The following is a 22,657-nucleotide window of genomic DNA, read 5'->3' as shown; positions in this document are numbered from 1 at the left end:
ACCTGGTTAAACCCTGTATGTTGAATAATATCTTCCCGAAGTTGGTTGTCAACATTCTTGGAAAAATACACCTGAGTTTTTTGTCTATTAATTTTTTGCCCCGAAGATTGACAAAACATATCAATGCAATGTAAAACACAATGAGCCTGCTCAATGGATGCTTCTGCAAAAAGAAGAAGATCATCAACGAAAAGTAAATGAGAAATTGGGGGACCATACCTGCTAGCACGCATAGGTTTCCAGTAATCAGCTTCCACCTGATCAGCTATAATATGGGAGAGCCTTTCCATGCAAATGACAAATAAATAAGGGGAAAGAGGATCCCCTTGTCTAATACCTCTAGATGGGTAAAAAGATTCAGTTTTGTCACCATTCCACATTATTTTATACGATGGAGTAGATATACAGTGGTGTATGATCTTGATAAGCTTAGGGGGAAACTTACATTCCTTAAGACACTCCTCCACAAAGTTCCAATTAAGACGATCATAAGCTTTTTCTAAGTCAATTTTGATAGCCATGAACGCCTTATTACCTTTCATTTTGGACATAGAATGCACCATCTCTTGAGCTATAATAATATTATGATGGATGCTACGACCCGGAATAAAACTAGATTGAAAAGGTGAGATAATATTATCAAGCAAAGGCTTAATCCTGTTAACAATAACTTTAGAAATAATTTTATAAATAACATTGCACAAAGAAATAGGTCTAAATTGAGAAACAAAATCAGGCTTATCAACTTTAGGTATCATAACAATCAGTGTATTATTAATAGAAGAGATGAGAGAAGGATTTATCCAAACCTGACTAACAAAATTGTATAATGAGCCTGCAATGGTATCCCAACATTTTTGAAAAAACAAAGCAGGGTATCCATCTTCTCCAGGTGCTTTGAGCGGACCCATATCAAATAAAGTTGCAACCAATTATGGACTATTCAATAAGGAGAGAAATTTTGTCTTTCCTAATTGGAGATTTACAGCTGACTACATCATTAAACCGAATATAGAATATCCAAGTCCATTGCTATATGTTGAAATTGTTCCACCATAACTTAGTATCACGTAGTAGATGTCAGTCCATTTCTTAGTCAAACATGCTCAACCAAAATTCAGATGTGGTTGTAGATATATGAAATTCTAATTTTCTTCCATCTCAATTTGTAATTTATTTGACTTTTCTATAATGGGATATTTCTTTAAGAAAGAACATTTTTCTCTGACAAGTTCTCAAGAAAGAACTTAGAGCAACTCCAATGCATGTTCTACACTATGTTCTACACACCCAAAAACTGTTGTTATTTTTTAGCATTGGAGAACATCCACTTGTCATCCAAGGTGGAGAACGGTTGCACTACAAGAACCTGTTCTACATAACAAACAAAAAGCTGCTATATGAGGTTTATTGTGGGACCCAAAAAAGTAATATAAAAACGTAAATATGGTTCTTGCATTAGAGTAAAAATGAGTGATGGTTCTTAAATCCTATGTGCCATCTATGGACCCACAAAAAATGATTGAAGAACAAAATTTTGGTTCTAGCATTGTAGATACTCTTAGTATCATGGATATTTAAAGTACTGTCGTTTTATCAACGAGATTGAGTCTAATGAAATGGGTTAAATTCTTATAATATAGAGAATCAAAGCTTAAATTCTAACCAAAAGAAATATTCAAATTTAACGTATGACATGTCTCAAATAAGAATATCTCAAGTAGATGAACCTACGAGAAATAAAATTAATGTTTTAAATCTAGATCGAACCGACCCTATCAATTAGTTGAGCTAAGAACTTATCAATTCATTGACTGATTTGATTGCAGTTGTACCTTAGTTTAGTTGAATTGAGGTTGAACTAGGTCAAACCAGTTAAATAGCGGCTGAACCACAATTGGTTTAATCGGCTCCTTATTATTTGCCTTATTTGTTATCACATTCAACCATGATTGGTTGAAGAGACTGAACCATGTTTGTGAAGGTTTTATTGATTCATTTTCATGTTTTTATTTTCCGCATACAATCGTGTATCTTATTAATTTGAAGCTCAGTTGATGAGTAAATAAAGTCTTACCAAAATTCTTTTCTCTTAACAATCAAAATCAAATTCTTGCAAAAGATTTATCTTTAAATAAAACCAGGGGCGGTTATGACGACCCCGGGCGGTCGCCCGGGCTCGATCGATAATCAGTGGCGGATCTTCCTTGGTACCCCAAGGTTTCTATATATATTATATCCGGCATATTATTCACATCATTTTTCAGTTGGCACAGTGGAAAAGCTGTTACAGTCCTTTTCTCTCCCAGACGTCGCGTGTTCGACTCTTCTATCTTCTCCCTTTTTTATATTTATGTCGCGTGTTCGACTCTTCTATCTTCTCCCTTTTTTATATTTCTGTTATATATTTTACTTTTTTGTCAAAAAAGGTCCATGGAGGGATTCAAACACACACCCCCGGCGCCATATTCATGTAAATTAACATTTTTAATAAATCTTTCAAACAACTTTATATATATTTCATAGAATTTTGACACCCCAAGAAAATAACTGAAGATCCGCCACCGTCGATAAATCCTTCAAACAGCTTAATACGACGATCCTTTTTTATTTTGATTTATGACTATTTATATATATATATTTTTTTTTTTGAAGGAAGGAATTTATATATTATTATGTCACATGTGAATTTGCGATAAATTTTTCGCCCAGACTCTATATAATTCCTGGCTCCGCCACTGAATAAAACTCATTAACACTTGATGATCAAAATCAAATTCTATTGATTTTTAAATACTAATTTAATGATGATAATTTTTTTGTAATGTACCATATGATAGTAGCCGTCAAACATAACGGGCACCGTTAAACTGAAGATTCTCCAATTGAATGCGCTAGAAAAACCGACTTCATTATTTTAACCGAAAGGTTAATTTAATTCCGATTTTGCAGTTAACTAATGGATATGGATTAATTAAGGTTATTTTAATATTAATTAATTACCATTAATTATTCAGGCAGTGTCTCCTTTTGCTCGTCCATATCCATTAGTCCAAGCACAATTTTCTCTGGTGGCAAATTAGTCCAAGCAGATAACTACCGGCTAATAATTTTTCCACGCCATGTTTGGCGATCAATGATTTGAAATGTCACTTTTGAAAAGGAAATTCAACTTTTCTTATCATACATTATTACTTTATTTTATGAATAATATTAATATAAATATTATATTAGGATCTGGGCGAAAAATTTATCGCAAATTCACATGTGACATAATATATAGAGTCAAGTGTTAATACATAGTCAAGTGTTAATAGCTTTATCTATATAATTCCTTAACCCCGGTGTCCCCCAGGGCACTGATTAAGGATGCGAAAAAGGAAAATTATATAGTATTTATTGCACTAAAAATTATGTAATTAATTCATAAAATGTCAAAGTAGCTTCCTTTTATGGTAATAAGTCCCTTTTTCGGTATGCTTAACTAGTACATCCCGGAGACACCGGTTAACATGACCCTATTATATTACTCCCTCCGTCTCACAATAATTGTCTCTTTATCAACTTTTATTTTTCTCAAAATAATTGTCACTTTAGAATACCAATGCAGCATTTATTATTATTTTCCATTACTATACCCTTATTTATTGAATTTCATCTAACTTAACTACTCCACTAACTACAATTAATAAGGATGTTTTAGTAAATGATACTAATTTTACTATCAAAATCAACACAATTAATCATTTCTTTAATAACCGTGCATAAATCTTAAACGACTATTATTTAGAGACGGAGGGAGTACTATGATACAAGACCGAAAGTCTTAGCAAAGGAGAAGAGCTGTAGCTTTCAATGTGGTAGTAGGGAGAAAAAGTGAGATGCTTTGGACAGTTAACCAAGTAAGGAAATTCATGTTGAAGAATGAAGAGGTATATATTTTCCTACACCTTTTTCAAAACAATAAAGTTAAAAAAAGAAAAGAAAATGGCTCTTGATTTTTATAATATGAAATGCCTTTTTTTTTTTTTTTTTTTTTGGAATAAATAATATGAAATGCCTTGAAGGGTTGTACAAACTTATTACAATTGATACTTTGATAGTGATATGTGTGGAGTGATGGGTTGGAAACCATTAATATAGATAGAAGCCTGAATGCAGCATCACCAGAACTATACCATTAATTGGATCCATATAAACTCGTGTCTATAGAATCAAATTGTGAGTTTTCTCTTATTCTACTATACATACACATGCTTGAGGTCCACTCTACCCACTTGCTTACATAGTTACAGGTCAATTATTTATTACAAAGAACCTTTTCTTTTTTGTAATTTGATGGTCACTTATTCTTTTACTTGGTCTATAACATTTTCATCACGATGACTTGATGTGTGGTTTCTTATAAATTATTAGTAGTATATAATTATATAATAAATAAATATAAATGTATATATAATTTCAATACGTGACGGATCTGCTTAGGTGCCGACAGTGGCATGTGCTGAATGTGTATACACTATACACAAATGCTTGGTTTTATAAAGTTTGTTGAATAATTCTTGTATTGTTTTTTATAAGAATTTAGAATTGTATGTTTGTTTTTAATTTGCTTATTGCTACATAAAGATATATGTTGAAAAAGATGGCTGAATATATCGGTGGGGGACCAACCCTACCTTTGCATTTACAACTCATTTGTGATTAAACTTTCTTCATCATGTCCTTTGCAGCAGAAAGGTGCAACATTTATGTTTTGGTAGGTTGTTGCTTATCAAAGACAACCCAGAAGCACATGGACATTGTTATCCCTTTTTACTTACCCCATTGGAATACTTATTTTCATTGGTAAATTTGGTCAATTAAAATGTCATTCGCCTACTCATTTTAAATGCTAGAACTTGGTAAAGTTACAATCTAGCTACTGATTTTAACATCCAAACTTGGGTTGCTATTCCCATCAATGAATTCTCATTTCAAGATAGATCTTGGTTTTAATTACAGAGTAACGGTAATAATATTTTTCTTGGAATTTTAACTTCTTTTTTTTACAATACCCAAAAAAATATTTAAAAACTTTGTTTACTGTAATTAACATGGATCCACGGGATCAATATACTATGAGTAATTTTTGTTTTAAATATTGGGTTTGAACACATGCTCTATTATGTTACATGTTGACAACTTTTATCATTTGAATTGTATTTATCACATTACTTTATAGTCACTACAGCTAGTAAACTCGAGTAATTGAATTTAAAGTTTGACTTTGTGTTTTATTTTAGAAATCTGTTGTAATATAGCATAATATTTTTGCCTTATTTAACCTAAATCTGATTTACATTCATACATTTACTTTATTTTTTGGTCCTACATTCATATATTACTTTATCGGGTTAATGTTGTCATATGGTATTGTGGCCTTTATTTAACCTAAATTTGATTTACATTCACAGATTACTTTGTTAGGTCAATGTTTCCGTTTTATGATTATTTTTTTCCCGACCTCTTGTTGGATCAAGATTCCATCCTCATGAGATACGTAAATGTAATCCACATAGTCAACACATCCATTTGACATATGTAATTCACACGTTGTATGTTTGCTTTCATTTTTAGAGAGATCATAAATGAAGATATATAATTGATTCTGATATGTTCGATTGATGTCGAATAGAATTGACTTTGTTTACAGAATTGATTCTACTTGATGTTATGATTTGTAGTTTTTTTTAGGGAGTGATTTCTAGCTTTTGGTTCTAGAGTTGATTTTCTTACACAAATTTATAGTTCAACTCTATCTTATATGAATGTATTCAAACACAAATCACTTTTTGTCAGAATTACTTTTAACCAAAATCAATTATATATAATCAATTATATCAAAATCAATTATCTCCACCGCATAATCAAATTCACATATAGTCAACACATCCATAACCGTTCTATCAAAATCACACCGTTTAAATTTTAAATTTGATAATTTGAATTTTCAATAAAATAAATAAAGTTACATAATTTATAAAGTATCATATCTAAATCCAACGACCACCAATTCCCTAACCTCATAAATACCACAACAACATAGAATCCATTTTTCTTGGCCATGCTAAAAAGTACTCCCTCCGTCTCTTAATATTAGTCGTTTAAGGTTTATGCATGATTATTAAGGAAATGATTAGTTGTGTTGATTTTGATGGTAAAATTAGTGTCATTTACTAAAACACCCTTATTAATTGTAGTTAGTGGAGTATTTAAGTTGGATGAAATTCAATAAATAAAGGTATAATAATGGAAAAACATAATAAATGCTGCATTGGTATTCTAAAGTGACAATTATTTTGAGAAAAATAAAAAACGGTAAAGAGACAATTATTGTGAGACAGAGGGAGTAGAAAGTAAACTATAATGCAAACCAGTCATGTTGCATTTATTTCATTAACCTTTTGTTAAATAAAGCCAAACTTGAGAACCTTCTTCAAATATATATATAAAACTTATTTCATTTTATTCCATTTTTTTTTATTAGTTTGCTAATCATACAAGTTCAGCATCTCAATCAACCAAGAAATAAGGAGTGTGACTTCACAAGACTCAAATTGAAAATCATGTCACCGCCTTCTTCAACTCATTAACCGACCGACTTTGTCACAAATTAATTTCATATAGTTTCAAAAATCAACACATTACACAACATTTCTCATCTGTTACCAATAATGTTTAGCTTATAAGAGATTTGTTTTACATCCACAAAACAACGCAACACTGCAATTACCATATTTATTAATCTAGCTGAAAACATGTTCAAGTCATGGAGCAAGAAAAACAAGATCAAAGCTGTATTCAAATTGGAATTTCAAGCAACTCAGGTAAATTATCAAAGAAAGATGATTATTTTAATCATACACTATCAAATCTGAAAATGGGGTTTTGCCTAATTGTTGTATAATGAAAAAAAACATGTTTCCTAGGATGTTTGAAATTTACACATGTTTGTTTTGTTTTATAATGTAGTAAACAAAAATATGTATAGATTCTGAAGACAGTGTCTTATGTTGTTGTGTTTTTTTGTTGTTGTATGAATCTGATTTTGATTAGGTTCCAAAGATGAAAAAGAATGCATTGATGGTATCTTTGGTGCCAGATGATGTTGGGAAACCAACAGTGAAACTAGAGAAAACTGCTGTTCAAGATGGGACTTGTTTATGGGAGAATCCAATTTTTGAATCTGTTAAACTTGTTAGGGATTCAAAATCAGGAATTCTACATGAGAAAATCTACCATTTCATTGTTGCAACTGTAAGAACTTGTAGCTGTAATTTTATATTGTTTTGTACTTAAAAGAAGGATATGTTGATTGGAAAGTTTAAATCTTTTTTTATGGATTCTTGTAGGGTTCTTCAAAATCTGGCTACTTGGGAGAAGCTTCAATTGATTTTGCTGATTTTTTAACAGAAACTGAGCCAATTACTGTTTCTCTGCCCTTGAAATTTGCAAATTCGGGCGTAGTTTTACATGTTAGTACCCTCCATCTCTCGTACTTTCTTGCTTATTGTCTCACTTCCAATTCTCAACAACCACACCCGCATTATTCATCTCCTAATCTTTAGCACTACTTAAGCGTGTGTTACTTAAAATTGATTTTGAATAAATTGATTTTGTAAAATTGATTATGGCTAATGTGAGTCGAATGTAAAATGATTTATGTTTGGTTACATGTAAAAGTGAAATTCTAGAGTGAAATTCAATTCTACTCGAGCGCATCAAAATCAAAATCAAAATCGATTCTATACCTCTAGAATCAATTTTATCTCCTTCAAAAGTGGAACTTCACATACACTAAGAATCAGTGTTTGGACATTTGGTGGGAGCTTTGTCTTGTTTCATACAAAAAGTATTTACAATATCATAACATTATTACAACTTACAAACATCATTTCATTCCTAACTTCTCACATAAGAATTGTCGAAACAGGTAACTATTCAGAATGTGGAAGGATATACTGCCGAAAGGTGAAGATGAACCATAACCTACAGTTAATTTAACCATTGCAATAATTTTTCCTTTGACTTTCTCTCCTAAATGTACTAAAAACTCTACCTTATTTGCAGAAATGGGGAAGATAATGGTGCTGTGGAAATTTATAATGATGGAAGCTTGAAACACCAATTGAGCTATGGCAGTACAGATGAAAGTTACAATCTTGATGAAGTAAGGTCTCATAAGATACTTATATATAGCTAGCAATTCTATTAAGCGCCTGTTTGGATTTATTCATTTGAACTTATATACTGAGATAAGCACTTAACACAGTTGCAACTTTTCTAAACAGAAACTTCTAACAAGGATAAGTTATGAAAAAAATAACCATTGAATAAAATTATATTTACATTAGTTTTTATTGTTATCTTATAGAATAGCAACTTGGCCAAGAGTAGATCCGATGCATCAAATGGCATCAGTCCTGGGGTAGCTTCATGGGATGACCCTTATAGCTTCAGACAGAACTCAATGCCACCAAGAGGAACAGTTGAGGCCAATGCAACACAAAATCAAGTGCATAAGAGGTCAAATACAGGCTGGTCAATGGGTTCAGCATCAGATGGAAGTTTAGGTGATTGGACAAACGGAACAGAAGACAATTTTCCGAGAGAAAGATTACAGGAGCCTTCAGGCAATGGCAATGCCACCGAAAATCTCAAAAGTGAGATTGTTTCTCTGAAGAGGCAGGCAGAATTATCGGAACTAGAGTTACAAGCACTTCGGAAGCAGGTAGAAAAAGAAAGCAGTCGGGGACAGAATTTATCAAGACAAATCAACGGTCTCAGGGACGAAAGAGATTCACTCAAAACTAAATATGAGCAACTCAAGTCCCAACAGAACTTCAATAATAATAGTAATAATGAGACCAAGACCTCTAAAAGCTTGAAGTCTGATATTGATAATACTAGGCTTCAGTTAGATGCAATAAAGGAAGAGCTTGTTTATGAAAAAGAAATGAGTGGAAATCTTCAATTGCAACTGCAGAAAACACAGAACTCAAATTCTGAACTTCTTTTGGCTGTGACAGACCTTGAAGCAATGCTAGAACAAAAGAATAAGGAAATATTGGATCTATCTTCCAATAGGAAATCTCAAAAGATTACTAAAGAGCGTGATAATGATACAGAATTAAATGTTTTGCGGCAGAAGATTGCAGACCAGAATAGTGAAATAGAGAATTGTTATAAGCAACGCGAGGAGCTAAGCGAGCTTATAAAAGAGCTCACAGTGGAGTATGATCTTCTTAAGAATGAAAATGTGGATATCTCTCTGAGATTAAAGCAAGATGAAGCTCAACATATCATGTTACAAAATGAACACTCGGCTTCTTTAGTTACAATACAACAACTTGAATCCCAAGTGAAGAGACTAGAAGAAAAGATAGAGATGCAGGAAGATGAATTTTCATCGTCATTGGTCTCCATCAAGGAACTTGAAAATCAAGTTAAGTCTTTGGAGAAAGAACTGAGAATACAGGCAGATAAATTTGAAGATGAACTCCAGGCTATGCAAAATGAAAAAACTGAGCAGGAAGAACGGGCCATTCAAGCAGAAGAGTCCCTGAGAAAGACGAGACACAATAATGCTATCGCATCTGAGCAGCTTCAGGAGGAATATAAATTGCTTTCTGTTGAAATGTCATGCAAAGTTGAAGAGAATGAAAAGATGATAACGAAAGCAATCGAAGAAGCTGATGAATTGCGGAACCACAACAGGCTTATGGAAGAAATGCTCCAGAAATGCAATCAAGAGCTCAGGCAAATATCAGATCAACATGAATTGAAAGTGGAAGAGCTCTTGAAACAAATAAGTACAAAAGAAAAAACAATGGAACAGATGTCGCAAGAGTTAGATGTGAAAACTAAAGAACTTGAAGATGCACAAAGGCACAGGGATGAAAAGGATGCTGCATTATCAAAGCAAATTCAAATGCTTGAGATCCAGCACAATGAAATGAAACACAGTTTGCAGAAAGAACAGGTGGACAGAGAAAATATGAAGAAACATATATCTCAATTAGAAGGAGAGGTTAAGAAGAAAGAAGCAGAATTAAATGCTATGGAAAAGAAGCTCAAGAATAACAGAGGACGAGGTGCAGCCATGACCTCAAGAGACAATGAGGCTGCTAAGGCAAATGCAAAGAAATCAAAATCAGAAATGCATAAGGTAATTGCTCAGGTGCCATACTTATTATCAGATATTAAGAACATACTTATTGACGTCGCATATTAGGACAGGTTAAATGGTAGCATCACATTGATGAGTTTATTATGCAGTGTTTTTTAGTTAGTACTCACAATAAAAAGGAAATTAGTTTTAGTAATAACCTTAGAATCTAAGGAGTTCAGTGTCCAAAATGATATGTACACTTTTCTACAGCATACAATAACATTTTTTATTTTGGATTGAAAACATTTGAACAGAACAGTTTTGTAGTGAGTGAGGGTTAACGTTAGAATCTCATGGTGTGATTCTTCTTATTAAATTCAACTGTAATGAGTGAGGGTTAATGTGGTGATAATATATAACAAGGTCAGTAAGAAGAATATTTCATATATAAAATTGTGCTAAAAGAAAATATTTGATCATTCTTTGACTTTAGTGTTGCTTTAAATATTTGATCATTCTTTGACTTTAGTGTTGCTTTGCTTTGCACAAATTATTTGATATTGATTTTCCATAATAATATATTTTGTTGATTTTTGTAACATGAAAAGGGAATGGATGCTGCAAGCACTGGTATTAGCAAGTCTGAAGGAAGGTAAAATTAGATTCATTTCTTTCCATCTGAATCCCTTGTTCCCTTTAACACAATCATGAACCCTCTTACCATCCATATAACAAAACATTTGGTGCCACAACGTCGTATTTGTGTTATGTCTCACATCTCATCCAAAAACTAACTTTTATTATTTTTGGTCTCCTAATTCTGACAGTGATGCTGAACGCCTTACAAAGGAATTATTGAATGAAGTGGCGGTCCTAAAGGAAAGGAACACGAATATGGAAACTGAACTGAAAGAAATGGAAGAAAGATATTCAGAGATTAGTCTGAAATTTGCAGAGGTAGAGGGAGAAAGACAACAGCTTGTTATGGCTGTACGTAATCTCAAGAATGGAAAGAAGAACTAGAACTCTTTGCAGGTGTTGTGTTTCATACCAAACATATACAGGGGTTACAAAGGAATCAAGATATCATGATTACTACCAGGATGGTGTAACCAAATTTAACCAGTACTTTTTGCATTTCTGCTGTGACCTATTTATCCTGTACATCAACTAACATTTTTACTTAAACATCGTCCGAAATTTGCTGCGCTGACTGCACGGTCCAATTTTTCGGTCCGTACGGTACATTGTCAAGGTAACCAGGGGTATGATGTTGTAGCCTCATATGGGCCACATGTAGTCAAATGTTTATCATCTGTTTGACATTTTTGGTTTGCAGTGTAACATATAAATGAGACCTATGATGCTTTGATTGAGAATTTGGACAGAATAAAGAGAAATAAAACAGACTATGTAGTCTGGAAATACACAAGCAATGAAGCAACTGTCAACTTACCTCGGTATACTAATTTTTTTTTGGAAAGAAGCCAATTTTAGTAGTTTCTATTTTTATGTTTTATGTTGTACATAGGGCTAGTTTTTGGTATCATAAACAAAATGTTACTTTCAAAAGCAGTTTGGTTCTTGGTAAATCACTAATACAAGTATGTAATCATTTTTAGTAACATTTTGATGATAATAACAAAGCACCATTGATTTCATTGACAACATTGAAAAAAAGAACAAACTGTTTAACTATGCTGGAGAAAGCAAATGAGTAGACAAAAATAATTTCTCTACTAAAAGTTTCAACAAACCATTGCCATAGAAAAATTTACAGGGATCAAAGAACCAGAACTAATCTTGAAGACTCTGCCCTGGATTGCCATCTAACAAGCTTCCAAACAAGCTTCCACTTGCCGTGTATGACACGATCATGTATCTAGATTGTACAATGTAAGAGTAAAAATAGTGACCTATTTATCTATGAAAAAAGTAACAGTGTTTCAATAGTTGAGTAACTCCACAAGATAATAATACAGGATCACTAGAAAGAAAATTCAGGCACCCTCTATCGTAGAAAAGATGGTAGTTTCTCATTTAAGATGGTTTGTAGCTCGTAGAAGCATCAGTGAGGATTCAGCTTCTCTTCTTAGGTTATTTTCTTAATCATCTTAATCTGTTTGTAAAGTTGATAATACATGTTTTATGATCCAGCTTCTCTTAGGTTATTTTCTTTAACGTATATGACAAGTTGTTTTGAATAGTCTAATTATTTAAATTGTTCCAATAGTTTTTACTTATAAAAAAATGTAGAAAGGTTGGTCCCTCCAAAGTTAGGAGTCTTGAAAAGTAACATTTTCTTAACTGCAACATTATTTGGAAAGTGACACTAAATTACTGCAAATTAAGTTCTCTACTTGAAAACGGCTCTGTGGCCTTAACCTACCATTTGGCACAATCAATAACAGTTCTAATGTCGACTCACACCCTTAATTATTCGATCATCTACAGAAAAAGAACCAAACTAGACACTTGTATTACCATATACTAATCCACAATCACAGAATATTAACATCAAAGAATTATTTGTGCATATCATTATCATTAGTTGTCAAATAATTAAAGTAACCATTAAAAAATGATAAGAGTACCATTGTTATGTTTTTCTCTCCTTCCAAACAGCCATAGACACTTGTGCAGTTTCATCTATACGTACTCACGTGTACAGGAGCAGTTTTGTTTTATGACAAAGACTACCAATTATAGGACTCCACGTACACAAATATACATAACACGTGTCAAATATTAATTACATGTTGGTTATGTGACATGTGTCACCATATTTAAATTCAAAATGGTGACATAGAGTTTCATGCTTATTTTTTCTTCCTATATATAGCGGAAGCTTGTTCTTCTCTATCACAGTAGTTTCTTTCTTCTGTTTACTACAAAATTGCAATTACAATTTACAATCATGGATTCAAGAGTTGTTCATAGTCATGTTGAAGAGGAGAATGTTGAGCCACAACAAGGTATATATGATATGATTGTATGATATGAATCACATTTAGTTTGAAGCAAGTGTTACTTAAATTTCATATATCTGAAACAATTTTTTTACTTGTTTTTTTAAATCTATTTTGCATTCAGTGACACTTGGCGCGGAAGAAAACCATTCTCCTAATCATGAGAAGAAATCTGTTCTGAACAAGGTGAAGACAAAGGCTAAGAAAATTAAGGACACAATTAAGAAGCATGGTCAACAAGTACTTGATCATGGTAATGGACACAACAATGAAATTCAGCATACTCCTGATGATGTTGACTTGGATGAGGATAAGCAACTGGTTCAAGACCCACGAGATCATCAAGCACCAAGTATGTTCTTTTCTACATTAATTGCAATTAGACTATGCTAGAATTCAAGGGACTACTAGTACATTCCATGTTTTCTTGTGAAGTAAAATCTGGCATTTAGTTTCAGACTATGAATCACCGACACAAACATCAGACTAGAATTTGACACTAGTAATAATTTGAGAAATGGAAGAAAGTGAACCTAATAGTATGTGTCGGTGTCGTGTTTGTGTCACACACCGGACACATCTTCAATTTAAAATGTCGGTACCACATAGGTTTTAGATACTTATTTTTTTAAAAATTTCACAAATTTTGTTTCAATATCAATATCAAAATTGTTATGAAACTTTTTAATTACGTGTTTGGATGTTGTACAGTTTATGACAGTGAATATGTCAAAAGTGCTACATCTACACCTGCACCTACACCTACATCTGAGCAAGATGAAAATTTAGGAAATTCAGGAATCGATATTGAAGGTACGGGAGAAGATTCCTCTCATGATGCACGGGTTGAAGGTGTTTCATCAACCACCGAAATCAATCGAAACATATCCACTGACCAGGCCAAAACATTTACTGTGGAAGAGAAGCCAGAGCAATACAAGGCCAATTTGGAGAGGCCAATAGGTTTGGAAGAAGATTCTCAAGACCAAGAAAGTAGGTCAATTGGTGAAGGTGAGTAGATCTATTGAAAGATTTAATGCTTAATTTGATTAAATGAGTACTTAACTGTGTGATTTTTTAATTGTATATTCAACAATTTTATCAAATTTCTTTTCAAACACCAACATTATATTAGTCTCGAGAAACTGGGAGGAAATATCTTAAATAAGGTTTCGGGTTCGAGCCTTCCAATGAAAAAATAAAAACCGATTTACCATTTCTTTTACACTTAGAGAGGCAATGAGGTTTGAACCTAGGAACTTGTCCATACCACCTAAACCACTCACCATTAGACCGAACATAGTGGCTTACAATTATATTTACCTTAGAAATTTAAGAATGAGTGGTAAAGACTAGAGGTTAGTTAAATTTACTCTTGTTAGCTCTGCATGACTCTGACAATTTATTTACGTTGATATTAATACTATCATTTGTGTTGGCTTACAGGAAGTGATGAAATAAAAGACATTACACCACTCGAGGAATCTCTTGAGAGGATGAATGTGCATGATGAGTCAAAACCTACCACTGAACCAAAAATCCAGTCATCTGTTGTTGACATTGAATACCCTCCTGCCGAGGCATATACTCTTCCCAATTATCAAATCAAAGACACTGATCCAAGTGGGGGAGGTGAGTAAGACTCAACAAAGTTTCCGATTTTTTTAGACTCTTCATTATGTATCAATATATCATTGTACTATTTTAAATAGACTCGTTCAATGTTTAGTTAAGATAAAATGTGAAATTTACTATTGTTAGCTCCCCATGACCCTAACAAATTATTTGCATAGATAGATATTAATACTTTGATGTGTTGGCTTACAGATGAAAGAAAAGACATTAAACCACTTGAGGAATCTCTTGAGAGAATGAATGTGCATGATGATGAGTCAAAACCTGCCACAGAACCAAAAATCCAGTCATCTGTTGCTGACACTGAGTACCCTCCTGCTGCTGGAAGCCATGATCAGTTTGTGCCACACTTCTCTGATGCAACAAAAACTGAGAATGAATATCCTCAAGAAACAGTATCCAAAGATATCACTGATGCAACAAAAACTGAGAATGAATATCCTCAAGAAACGGTATCCAAAGATATCAATAGAAACCGGGAAATTTCGGAGGAAGATTCTCAAGATCAAGGAAGTAGAACTGAGGCATATACTCTTCCCAATTATCAAACCAAAGATACTGATTCAAGTGGGAAAGGTGAGTAGGTCACTTCGGCTAAGTTTCAGATTTATTTAGACTCCTTGTTATGTATCAATACATCAGTGTACTATTTAAAAAGATTTAATGCTTAATTTGATAAAATGATCACTTAATTGTGTTGATTTCTTAATTGTATATTCAACAATATCATCAAACTTGTTTTCAAACCGACATTAAATTAGTCAGTGAAACTGGACTGGAATCTCTTAAATAAGGTTAGGTTTTGAGAATCTCTTAAAGTCTAGTCAAATTAAAATAGAATAAATGGAATAATACAAGACAAATAGACTCATTAAGATCCCCGGACCCTAACAATTTATTTACACAGATAATAATTTCATGTATGTTGGTTCACAGGAAGTGGTGAAATAAAAGAAATAACATCACCTGAGGAATCTCTAGAGAGAATGAATGTGCATGATGAGCCAAAACCTACCACAGAACCAAAAATCCAGCCACCTGTTGCTGACAGTACTGAATACCCTCCTTCTTCTGGAAGCCGTGATATTGATCAGTCTATGCCACACCTCTCTGATGCAACAGAAACTCAGAATGAATATCCTCAGGTAAAAGTATCTGAAAATATCAATAGCAACCAAGAAACTCCCTCAGAAACTAGAGAAAATATCGATACCATCACAAACATCGTTGAGAAACAATCAGGTTATGAAGAACCAGTGGAGACACAACCAAAACAAAAAAGTTACACAGATGAAATTGAAATCTCATCTGCAGAAGAAGCTGATAAAGCTTCTAAGCTCAGAAATGATGAGAAAGTTGAGCATAAAAAAAGTGAGAATGGAAATAACATTGGTTATTCTCTTACTGAGAAATTAGCTCCAGTTTATGGAAAGGTTGCAGAGGTAGGAAGTGCAGTGAAATCCAAAGTATATGGAACTAATGACGGAACTGAAACAAAAAATGGGGACAAAGGGGTCACTGTGAAAGATTACTTGGCCGAGAAGCTAAAGCCTAGTGAAGAAGATAAGGCACTTTCTGAGGTGATTTCAGAAACTTTGAATAAAGGAAAAGATGAGCCATTGAAAAAAGAGGATGGAAAATTGGATAGTGAGGTTGAGAAGTCTGAGAAAGTGTTTGAAGAGAGCAATGTGAATAGTCCAGGAAAAGGCATGGTTGACAAGGTTAAGGATGCTGTTGGCTCTTGGTTTGTAAAATCACCACAAGGTAATAATTTCTCTAGTAGATTTTTGAAAAAATGTTATGTTATACGTGATATGATTGTAATTTTGATGGTTTTGTTATAGGTGGAGGAAATGGTGAAGACTTATCAAAGAATAAAAAATCTGTTGGAGAAGCGGAACAAGCTGTGGATGAAGGAGGAAAACAGGAGTAAACCAATTGAAGAACAAGTTACCTGAATAAAGTTTTCTATATATATCTATATCTATGTCTATATATAATACATTTGTGAAGTGATCATGTTTCTTGTAATTAGATATTTGTTGATGTTCTATATAGAAGTTAATATCTGTTCATGGTGGATTCATGAATCATGTCGAAGTCATTATGTTTGTATTGTCGGGATATTTTATTAAATATTTAATTTAATTATTATATTCTAATATCATATGTGGCCATATATTTTCATTTAATTATATATTATATTAGTTATTTATAAATTGTGAGTGTTGATTAATTAGTGATTAAATTAAATAATAAGGCTAATTAGCATGCTGAACAACAATACCTTCTACGACCTCCAAATACCACTTACCTCACCACTTGATATTTTTTTATAGTTTGCAAACCATTCACGTCTTTTTATTCCACTTTATAAATCTAGGAAATTAACATGTTAATTGTTACAAGGTTGAGTAGCTACACATTGATATTTGGTCATAAATTCAATTTACAAAGATAGTTTAGAGATCCTCTATCGTAAAAAAGATTGTTGAATTTCATTTTAGGTGATTTGGTCATGTGTGGAGAAGTTATGTAACTTGTAAAAACATGAAGGGTTAATCCGATGGAGATGGAGAATAGTTCCATTGAAATATTTATTTATCCACACTAATCAAAATCGGTGATTAAGCTTCTTATCTTTATTTATTTAATCTAGTCAACCACTTCAAGGTAAGATTATCTAAATTATTTCAATAGTTTGTAAGGCTTACTTCAACGGATAATGACGATATTGTTAAGTTTGATCTTCATCCAGATTAAAACTTTGGAATCTCGTAGTTATATTAAGGTTGTATGTGTGAGTTTTAAATGATATTTGTCACTTTATCTATAGATAAAAAATAAAAATAAAATATTCCTATAGTTTACTTGTAAAAAATGCAACAAGGCTGGTCCATCTTAAGTTAAGAGTCTTGAAAAGTAATATTTTTCTAACTGCAACATTATTTGGAAAGTGACACAGAACTTCTAATGTCGGCACACACCCCCTAATTATCAAATTTAATATCTGTGCATATCAACATTATCATCACTTGTAGAACAATTAAAGTAACTATTAAAAGTGGTAGGGCAACACTGTAGAGTCACTGTCCATAGTACCTCTTTTCAAATAGGAGCAGTTGTGTCTACTGATCGACATAGACAACCAATTATAGAACTCCACGTGTCACAAATAATACTGTAACAAGTTTCAAATGATAGTCATATGTCTTTATGTGACACGTGTCTCCAGTTATATGAAATACAAAATGGTATTAGTGACAGAGTTTCATGTTTTGTTTCTCTATAAAGTAGAAGCTTTTGTTCTTCTACATCATAGCAGTTTGTTTTCTTCTGTTTATCACAATTTACAATCATGGATTCAAGAGTTGTTCATAGTCATGTGGAAGGGGAGAACGTTGAACAAAACTCACATAACGTTGAACCATATCCAGGTATGATTATATGATATGAATCACATTTTGTTTGAAGCAAAAGTTAATATATACTATACTTATAGTTTTTAAGTTTGAAACATTTTTTTCTACTTTTTTGGAATCTATTTTGGATGCAGTGACACTGACACATGGACCAGAAGAGCCCACTAATTCTGAGCCTGAGCCTGAGAAGAAGTCTGTTATGAGTAGGGTGAAGGCAAAGGCTATAAAAGTTAGGGACAGTATTAAGAAGCATGGTCAGAATGTATTTGATCATGGTAGTGGACATGACACTGAAACTCAGGATACTCCTGATGATGATGGTGACTTGGTTGAGGATAAACAAATGGTTCAAGACCAAAAAAATCGTCAAGTATCAAGTATGTTCTTTTCTACATTATTTTTGCAATTAGACTATACTGTATGCTAGAATTCAAAGGACTACTAGTACATCCCATGTTCTCTTGTGAAGTAGAATCTAGTTTTAGACTATGTATGAATCACTGACACAAACATCATCAGACTAGACACTGGTAATAATTGAACGTAATAATATGTGCCAGTGTCATGTCTGTGTTACACACCAGACGCATCTTCAATCTGAAGTTCCGGTGCTACATAGAATTTAGATACTTTCTATAAAATATATTCTGAAACATTTTGATATGTCTGGATGTTGTACAGGTTATGACAGTGAAGATGCTAAGAGTGCTACGCCTACACCTGAATCTGAGAAAGTTGAAAATTTAGGAAATTCAGGAATTGATTTTGAAGGTACAAAAACTAAGGGAGAAGAACTCCATCATGATTCACTAGTTGAAGGACTTTCTTCAACCACTGAAATCAATCAAAACACAGCCAATGACAAGACCAACATATTTTCTGTGGAAGAGAAGCCAGAGCAATACAAGGCCAATTTGGAGAGGCCAATAGGTTTGGAAGAAGATTCTCAAGACCAAGAAAATAGGTCAATTGGTAAAGGTGAGTAGATCTATTGAAAGATTTTATGCTTAATTTGATTAAATGAGTACTTAACTGTGTGATTTTTTAATTGTATATTCAACAATTTTATCAAATTTCTTTTCAAACCACCAACATTAAATTAGTCTAGTGAAACTGGGCTGAGATCTCTTAAATAAGGTTTCGGGTTCGAGCCTTGCCATGAAAAAATAAAAACAGATTGGAATAGAGATTCCACTAAAAGTGGTAAGCAGTACAATGATATTTACCATTTCTTTTACACTTAGAGGCGACGAGGTTTGAACCTAGAAACTTGTCCATACTACCTAAACCAATATCAAACATAGTGGCTTACAATTATATTTACCTTAGAAATTTAAGACTGAATGGTAAAGACTAGAGCTTAGTTAAATTTACTCTTGTTAGCTCTACATGACTCTGACAATTTATTTACATTGAGATTAATACTTTCATTTGTGTTGGCTTACAGGAAGTGATGAAATAAAAGACATTACACCACTCGAGGAATCTCTTGAGAGGATGAATGTGCATGATGAGTCAAAACCTACCACTGAACCAAAAATCCAGTCGTCTGTTGCTGACACTGAATACCCTTCTGATGTTAAAAGCCATGATCAGTTTGTGCCACACTTCACTGATGCATCAAAAACTCAAAATGAATATCTTCAGGAAACATTATCCACAGATATCAATAGAGACCTGAAAATTTTGGAGGAAGATTCTCAAGATCAAGGAAGTAGAACTGAGACTTATATTCATCCCAATTATCAAACCAAAGACACTTATCCAAGTGGTGCTGGTAAGTAGATCGATTCAACAAAGTTTCAGAACTCTATTTTTTGGTTTTGCTTTAGACTCTGCATTCTGTATCAATATATTAGTAGTGTGCTGTTTTGCCAGATTTAATGTTTGGTATTTGATAAAATGAGCACTTAATTGGGGATTGGGTTTAGCGGAAGGGCTAGACTCCCAAAACGTGACGAATCAAGGTTTGAATCGTGGCTGAGAGGTGCCTACATTTAGCGTCCGACAGCGCCTCAAATAGGATTACTTCCAATGGAAGGAACCTATGTGAAACTCAAAAAATATATAGGGAGGAACATCAATAAGTCCTTATTATAAAATGAAAACTTCATGTCCAATGATATTTTCCTTAGAAATTTAAGTATGAATGGTGAAGTTTTTTTTTTTAAGAGTTTAATTTTCATGCACAGCTATACACTATCAGCAGATTCATTCATTTTTATTTACATTGAGGTTCAATCAATTTTTGGAGTTAAGTTAAATGTGAAATTTACTCTTGTTAGCTTCCCATGATACTGACAATTTATTTTCATGTGTTGGCTTACAGAAAGTAATCAAACAAGAGACATTACACCACTTGAGGAATCTCTCGAGAGAATGAATGTGCATGACGATGAACCAAATCCAACCACTGAAACAAAAATCCAGCCATTTGTTACTGACATTGAATACCCTTCTGCTGCTGGAAGCCATGATCAGTTTGCGCCACACTTCACTGATGCAACAGAAACTCAGAATGAATATCCTCGAGAAACAGCATCCACAGATATCAATATAAACCATGAAATTCCCTCAGAAACTGAAAAATCTTTCAATGCCATCACAAACACTGTTGAAAATCAATCCGATGCAACAGAAATTCAGAATGAATATCCTCGAGAAACAGCATCCACAGATATCAAGAGAAACCATGAAATTCCCTCAGAAACTGAAGAAACTTTCAACACCTTCACAAACAATGGTGAAAAACAAGCATATTATGACGAGTTAGTGGAGGTGCAATCAAAAAGTCACACAGATGAAGTTGATGTAATCTCTTCTGGAACAAAAGTTGATAAAACCCCCCCTCTTGAAAATGATGAAACTTATAAGCTCAGTAATGATGGAACTAGCACTGGTAGTAATGAGGGAACTGCAACTCAGAATGAATATCCTCGGGAAACAGCATCCACAGATATCAATATAAACCATGAAATTCCCTCAGAAACTGAAAAATCTTTCAACGCCGTCACAAACACTGTTGAAAATCAATCTGATGCAACCGAAATTCAGAATGAATATCCTCAAGAAACAGTATCGTCAGATGTCAAAAGAAACCATGAAATTCCCTCAGAAACTGAAGAAACTTTCAACACCATCACGAACAATGTTGAAAATCAATCTGATGCAGCAGAAACTCAGAGTGAATATCCTCAAGAAACAGTATCCACAGATATCAATAGAAACCATGAAATTCCCTTGGAAACAGTATCGACAGATGTCACAAACACTGGTGAAAAACAAGCATATTATGACGAGTTAGTGGATATGCAATCAAAAAGTCACACAGATGAAGTTGAAGTAATCTCTACTGGAACAAAAGATGATAAAACTCTTCCTCTTGAATATGATGAAACTTCTAAGCTCAGTAATGATGGAACTGGCACTGGTAGTAATGAAGGAACTGAAACAAAAAATGGAGACAAAGGGGCTACTGTGAAGGACTATCTGGCTGAGAAGCTAAGGCCTAGTGAAGAAGATAAGGCACTTTCTGAGGTGATTTCAGAAACTTTACATAAAGGAAAAGAAGAGCCTTTGAAAAAAGAAGATGGAATATTGGCTAGTGAGGATGAGAAGTCAGAGAAAGTGTTTGAAGAGAGCAATGTGAATAGTCCAGGGAAGGGCATGGTTGACAGGGTTAAGAATTATTATGGATCTTGGTTTGCTAAACCTGAGGATAATCAATCACCACAAGGTAATTCTTTTTCTCTAGTACATTTTGCATAATGTTGTGTTATATAATATATGTATGATATGATTCTGATTTTGATGTTGTTGTTATACTTATAGGTGTAGACATTGGTGAAGACTTATCAAAGAATAAAGATCATGTTGCAGAAGTGGAACAAGTTGGCAAAGGTGTGGATGAAGGAAGGACACATGAGTAATCCAATTGAAGATCAAGTTACCAGAATAAATTTCTCTATAAATAATAAATTTTTGAAGTGATTCTGTTACTTGTAATTAGGTAGTTTGTTCATGGTTATATGTAAAATGTGTAAGTTTGTACGGGTGTGGAAATTACTATTGTTTATTTTATTTTGACAATACTATATGCTAGTGTTGTAAGGCTGTGGTTGTGAGATAAAATTTTAAAAAATGTATTGATATATGATTGTACTATGCATTTTAATTTTAATCAATAGTGTGAAATTCATACTTTGGCATGGTGTTATTTTCGTATCTTCATTCTGGTGTATTAAGGGGAAAAAAAAAATCTTGTGTGCATATCTACATGCTAAAATTTGTTGGATATTTCTATACAAAAAAAACCTATATTATATCTTTATAGTTTCTAATCTTTTTTAGTTTAATCGAGGGGCACCGAAGTAATAACTAACTACATTGTCATTCAATAAGGTCCACTATATAGTCATGTAAATCGATATGATAAATGTTTTTTTTTTTTTTTTTAGGAATAATGGTCAAATACTTAG

The 22,657-nt window shown here is 33.1% G+C and overlaps 3 protein-coding genes and 1 long non-coding RNA gene across 4 annotated transcripts; 3 read left to right on the top strand and 1 right to left on the bottom strand.

Moving 5' to 3' along the window:
- Positions 1-6,572: 6,572 nt before the first annotated feature.
- Positions 6,573-11,589, top strand: LOC146958439 (Myosin heavy chain-related protein). The gene is made up of 8 exons (XM_085739949.1): positions 6,573-6,869; positions 7,099-7,299; positions 7,395-7,517; positions 7,976-8,013; positions 8,113-8,212; positions 8,417-10,210; positions 10,762-10,805; positions 10,981-11,589. Exons 1-8 carry the CDS (start codon positions 6,801-6,803, stop codon positions 11,174-11,176), a joined length of 2,565 nt encoding a protein of 854 aa, XP_085596075.1. The 5' UTR covers positions 6,573-6,800; the 3' UTR covers positions 11,177-11,589.
- Positions 11,590-11,780: 191 nt separating this feature from the next.
- LOC146958438 (uncharacterized) lies at positions 11,781-15,872 on the bottom strand. Its single transcript, XR_015024638.1, has 2 exons — positions 15,724-15,872; positions 11,781-15,111 (listed from the first exon to the last, which is right to left on the bottom strand). It is a non-coding gene; the product is annotated as an uncharacterized LOC146958438 (long non-coding RNA).
- On the top strand, positions 13,018-16,924 carry LOC146958437 (uncharacterized). The gene is made up of 7 exons (XM_085739951.1): positions 13,018-13,128; positions 13,247-13,474; positions 13,834-14,133; positions 14,569-14,754; positions 14,950-15,333; positions 15,694-16,521; positions 16,602-16,924. Exons 1-7 carry the CDS (start codon positions 13,071-13,073, stop codon positions 16,688-16,690), a joined length of 2,073 nt encoding a protein of 690 aa, XP_085596077.1. The 5' UTR covers positions 13,018-13,070; the 3' UTR covers positions 16,691-16,924.
- A 1,151-nt stretch (positions 16,925-18,075) lies between these two features.
- On the top strand, positions 18,076-22,379 carry LOC146958436 (uncharacterized). The gene is made up of 6 exons (XM_085739950.1): positions 18,076-18,194; positions 18,314-18,556; positions 18,861-19,157; positions 19,627-19,956; positions 20,509-21,915; positions 22,011-22,379. Exons 1-6 carry the CDS (start codon positions 18,116-18,118, stop codon positions 22,106-22,108), a joined length of 2,454 nt encoding a protein of 817 aa, XP_085596076.1. The 5' UTR covers positions 18,076-18,115; the 3' UTR covers positions 22,109-22,379.
- Positions 22,380-22,657: the final 278 nt, after the last annotated feature.

The sequence above is a fragment of the Medicago sativa genome, chromosome 1, assembly GCF_051527215.1.
Source record: "Medicago sativa cultivar Bolivia chromosome 1, Bolivia_mono, whole genome shotgun sequence".
Lineage (NCBI taxonomy): Eukaryota > Viridiplantae > Streptophyta > Magnoliopsida > Fabales > Fabaceae > Medicago > Medicago sativa.
Note: the sequence above shows the minus strand (reverse complement) of the source record. Positions and strands in the feature narration are given on the sequence as shown.

Bases quoted from the DNA above. Each gene is read 5' to 3' on its own strand.
- LOC146958439 (XM_085739949.1), top strand. From the start codon at position 6,801: ATGTTCAAGTCATGGAGCAAGAAAAACAAGATCAAAGCTGTATTCAAA. The intron at 6,870-7,098 runs GTAAATTATCAA...GATTTTGATTAG, and splicing joins TGGAATTTCAAGCAACTCAG to GTTCCAAAGATGAAAAAGAA. The intron at 8,014-8,112 runs GTGAAGATGAAC...CCTTATTTGCAG, and splicing joins GAAGGATATACTGCCGAAAG to AAATGGGGAAGATAATGGTG.
- LOC146958437 (XM_085739951.1), top strand. From the start codon at position 13,071: ATGGATTCAAGAGTTGTTCATAGTCATGTTGAAGAGGAGAATGTTGAG. The intron at 13,129-13,246 runs GTATATATGATA...TTTTGCATTCAG, and splicing joins GAATGTTGAGCCACAACAAG to TGACACTTGGCGCGGAAGAA. The intron at 15,334-15,693 runs GTGAGTAGGTCA...GTTGGTTCACAG, and splicing joins TACTGATTCAAGTGGGAAAG to GAAGTGGTGAAATAAAAGAA.
- LOC146958436 (XM_085739950.1), top strand. From the start codon at position 18,116: ATGGATTCAAGAGTTGTTCATAGTCATGTGGAAGGGGAGAACGTTGAA. The intron at 18,195-18,313 runs GTATGATTATAT...TTTTGGATGCAG, and splicing joins TAACGTTGAACCATATCCAG to TGACACTGACACATGGACCA. The intron at 21,916-22,010 runs GTAATTCTTTTT...TTATACTTATAG, and splicing joins GGATAATCAATCACCACAAG to GTGTAGACATTGGTGAAGAC.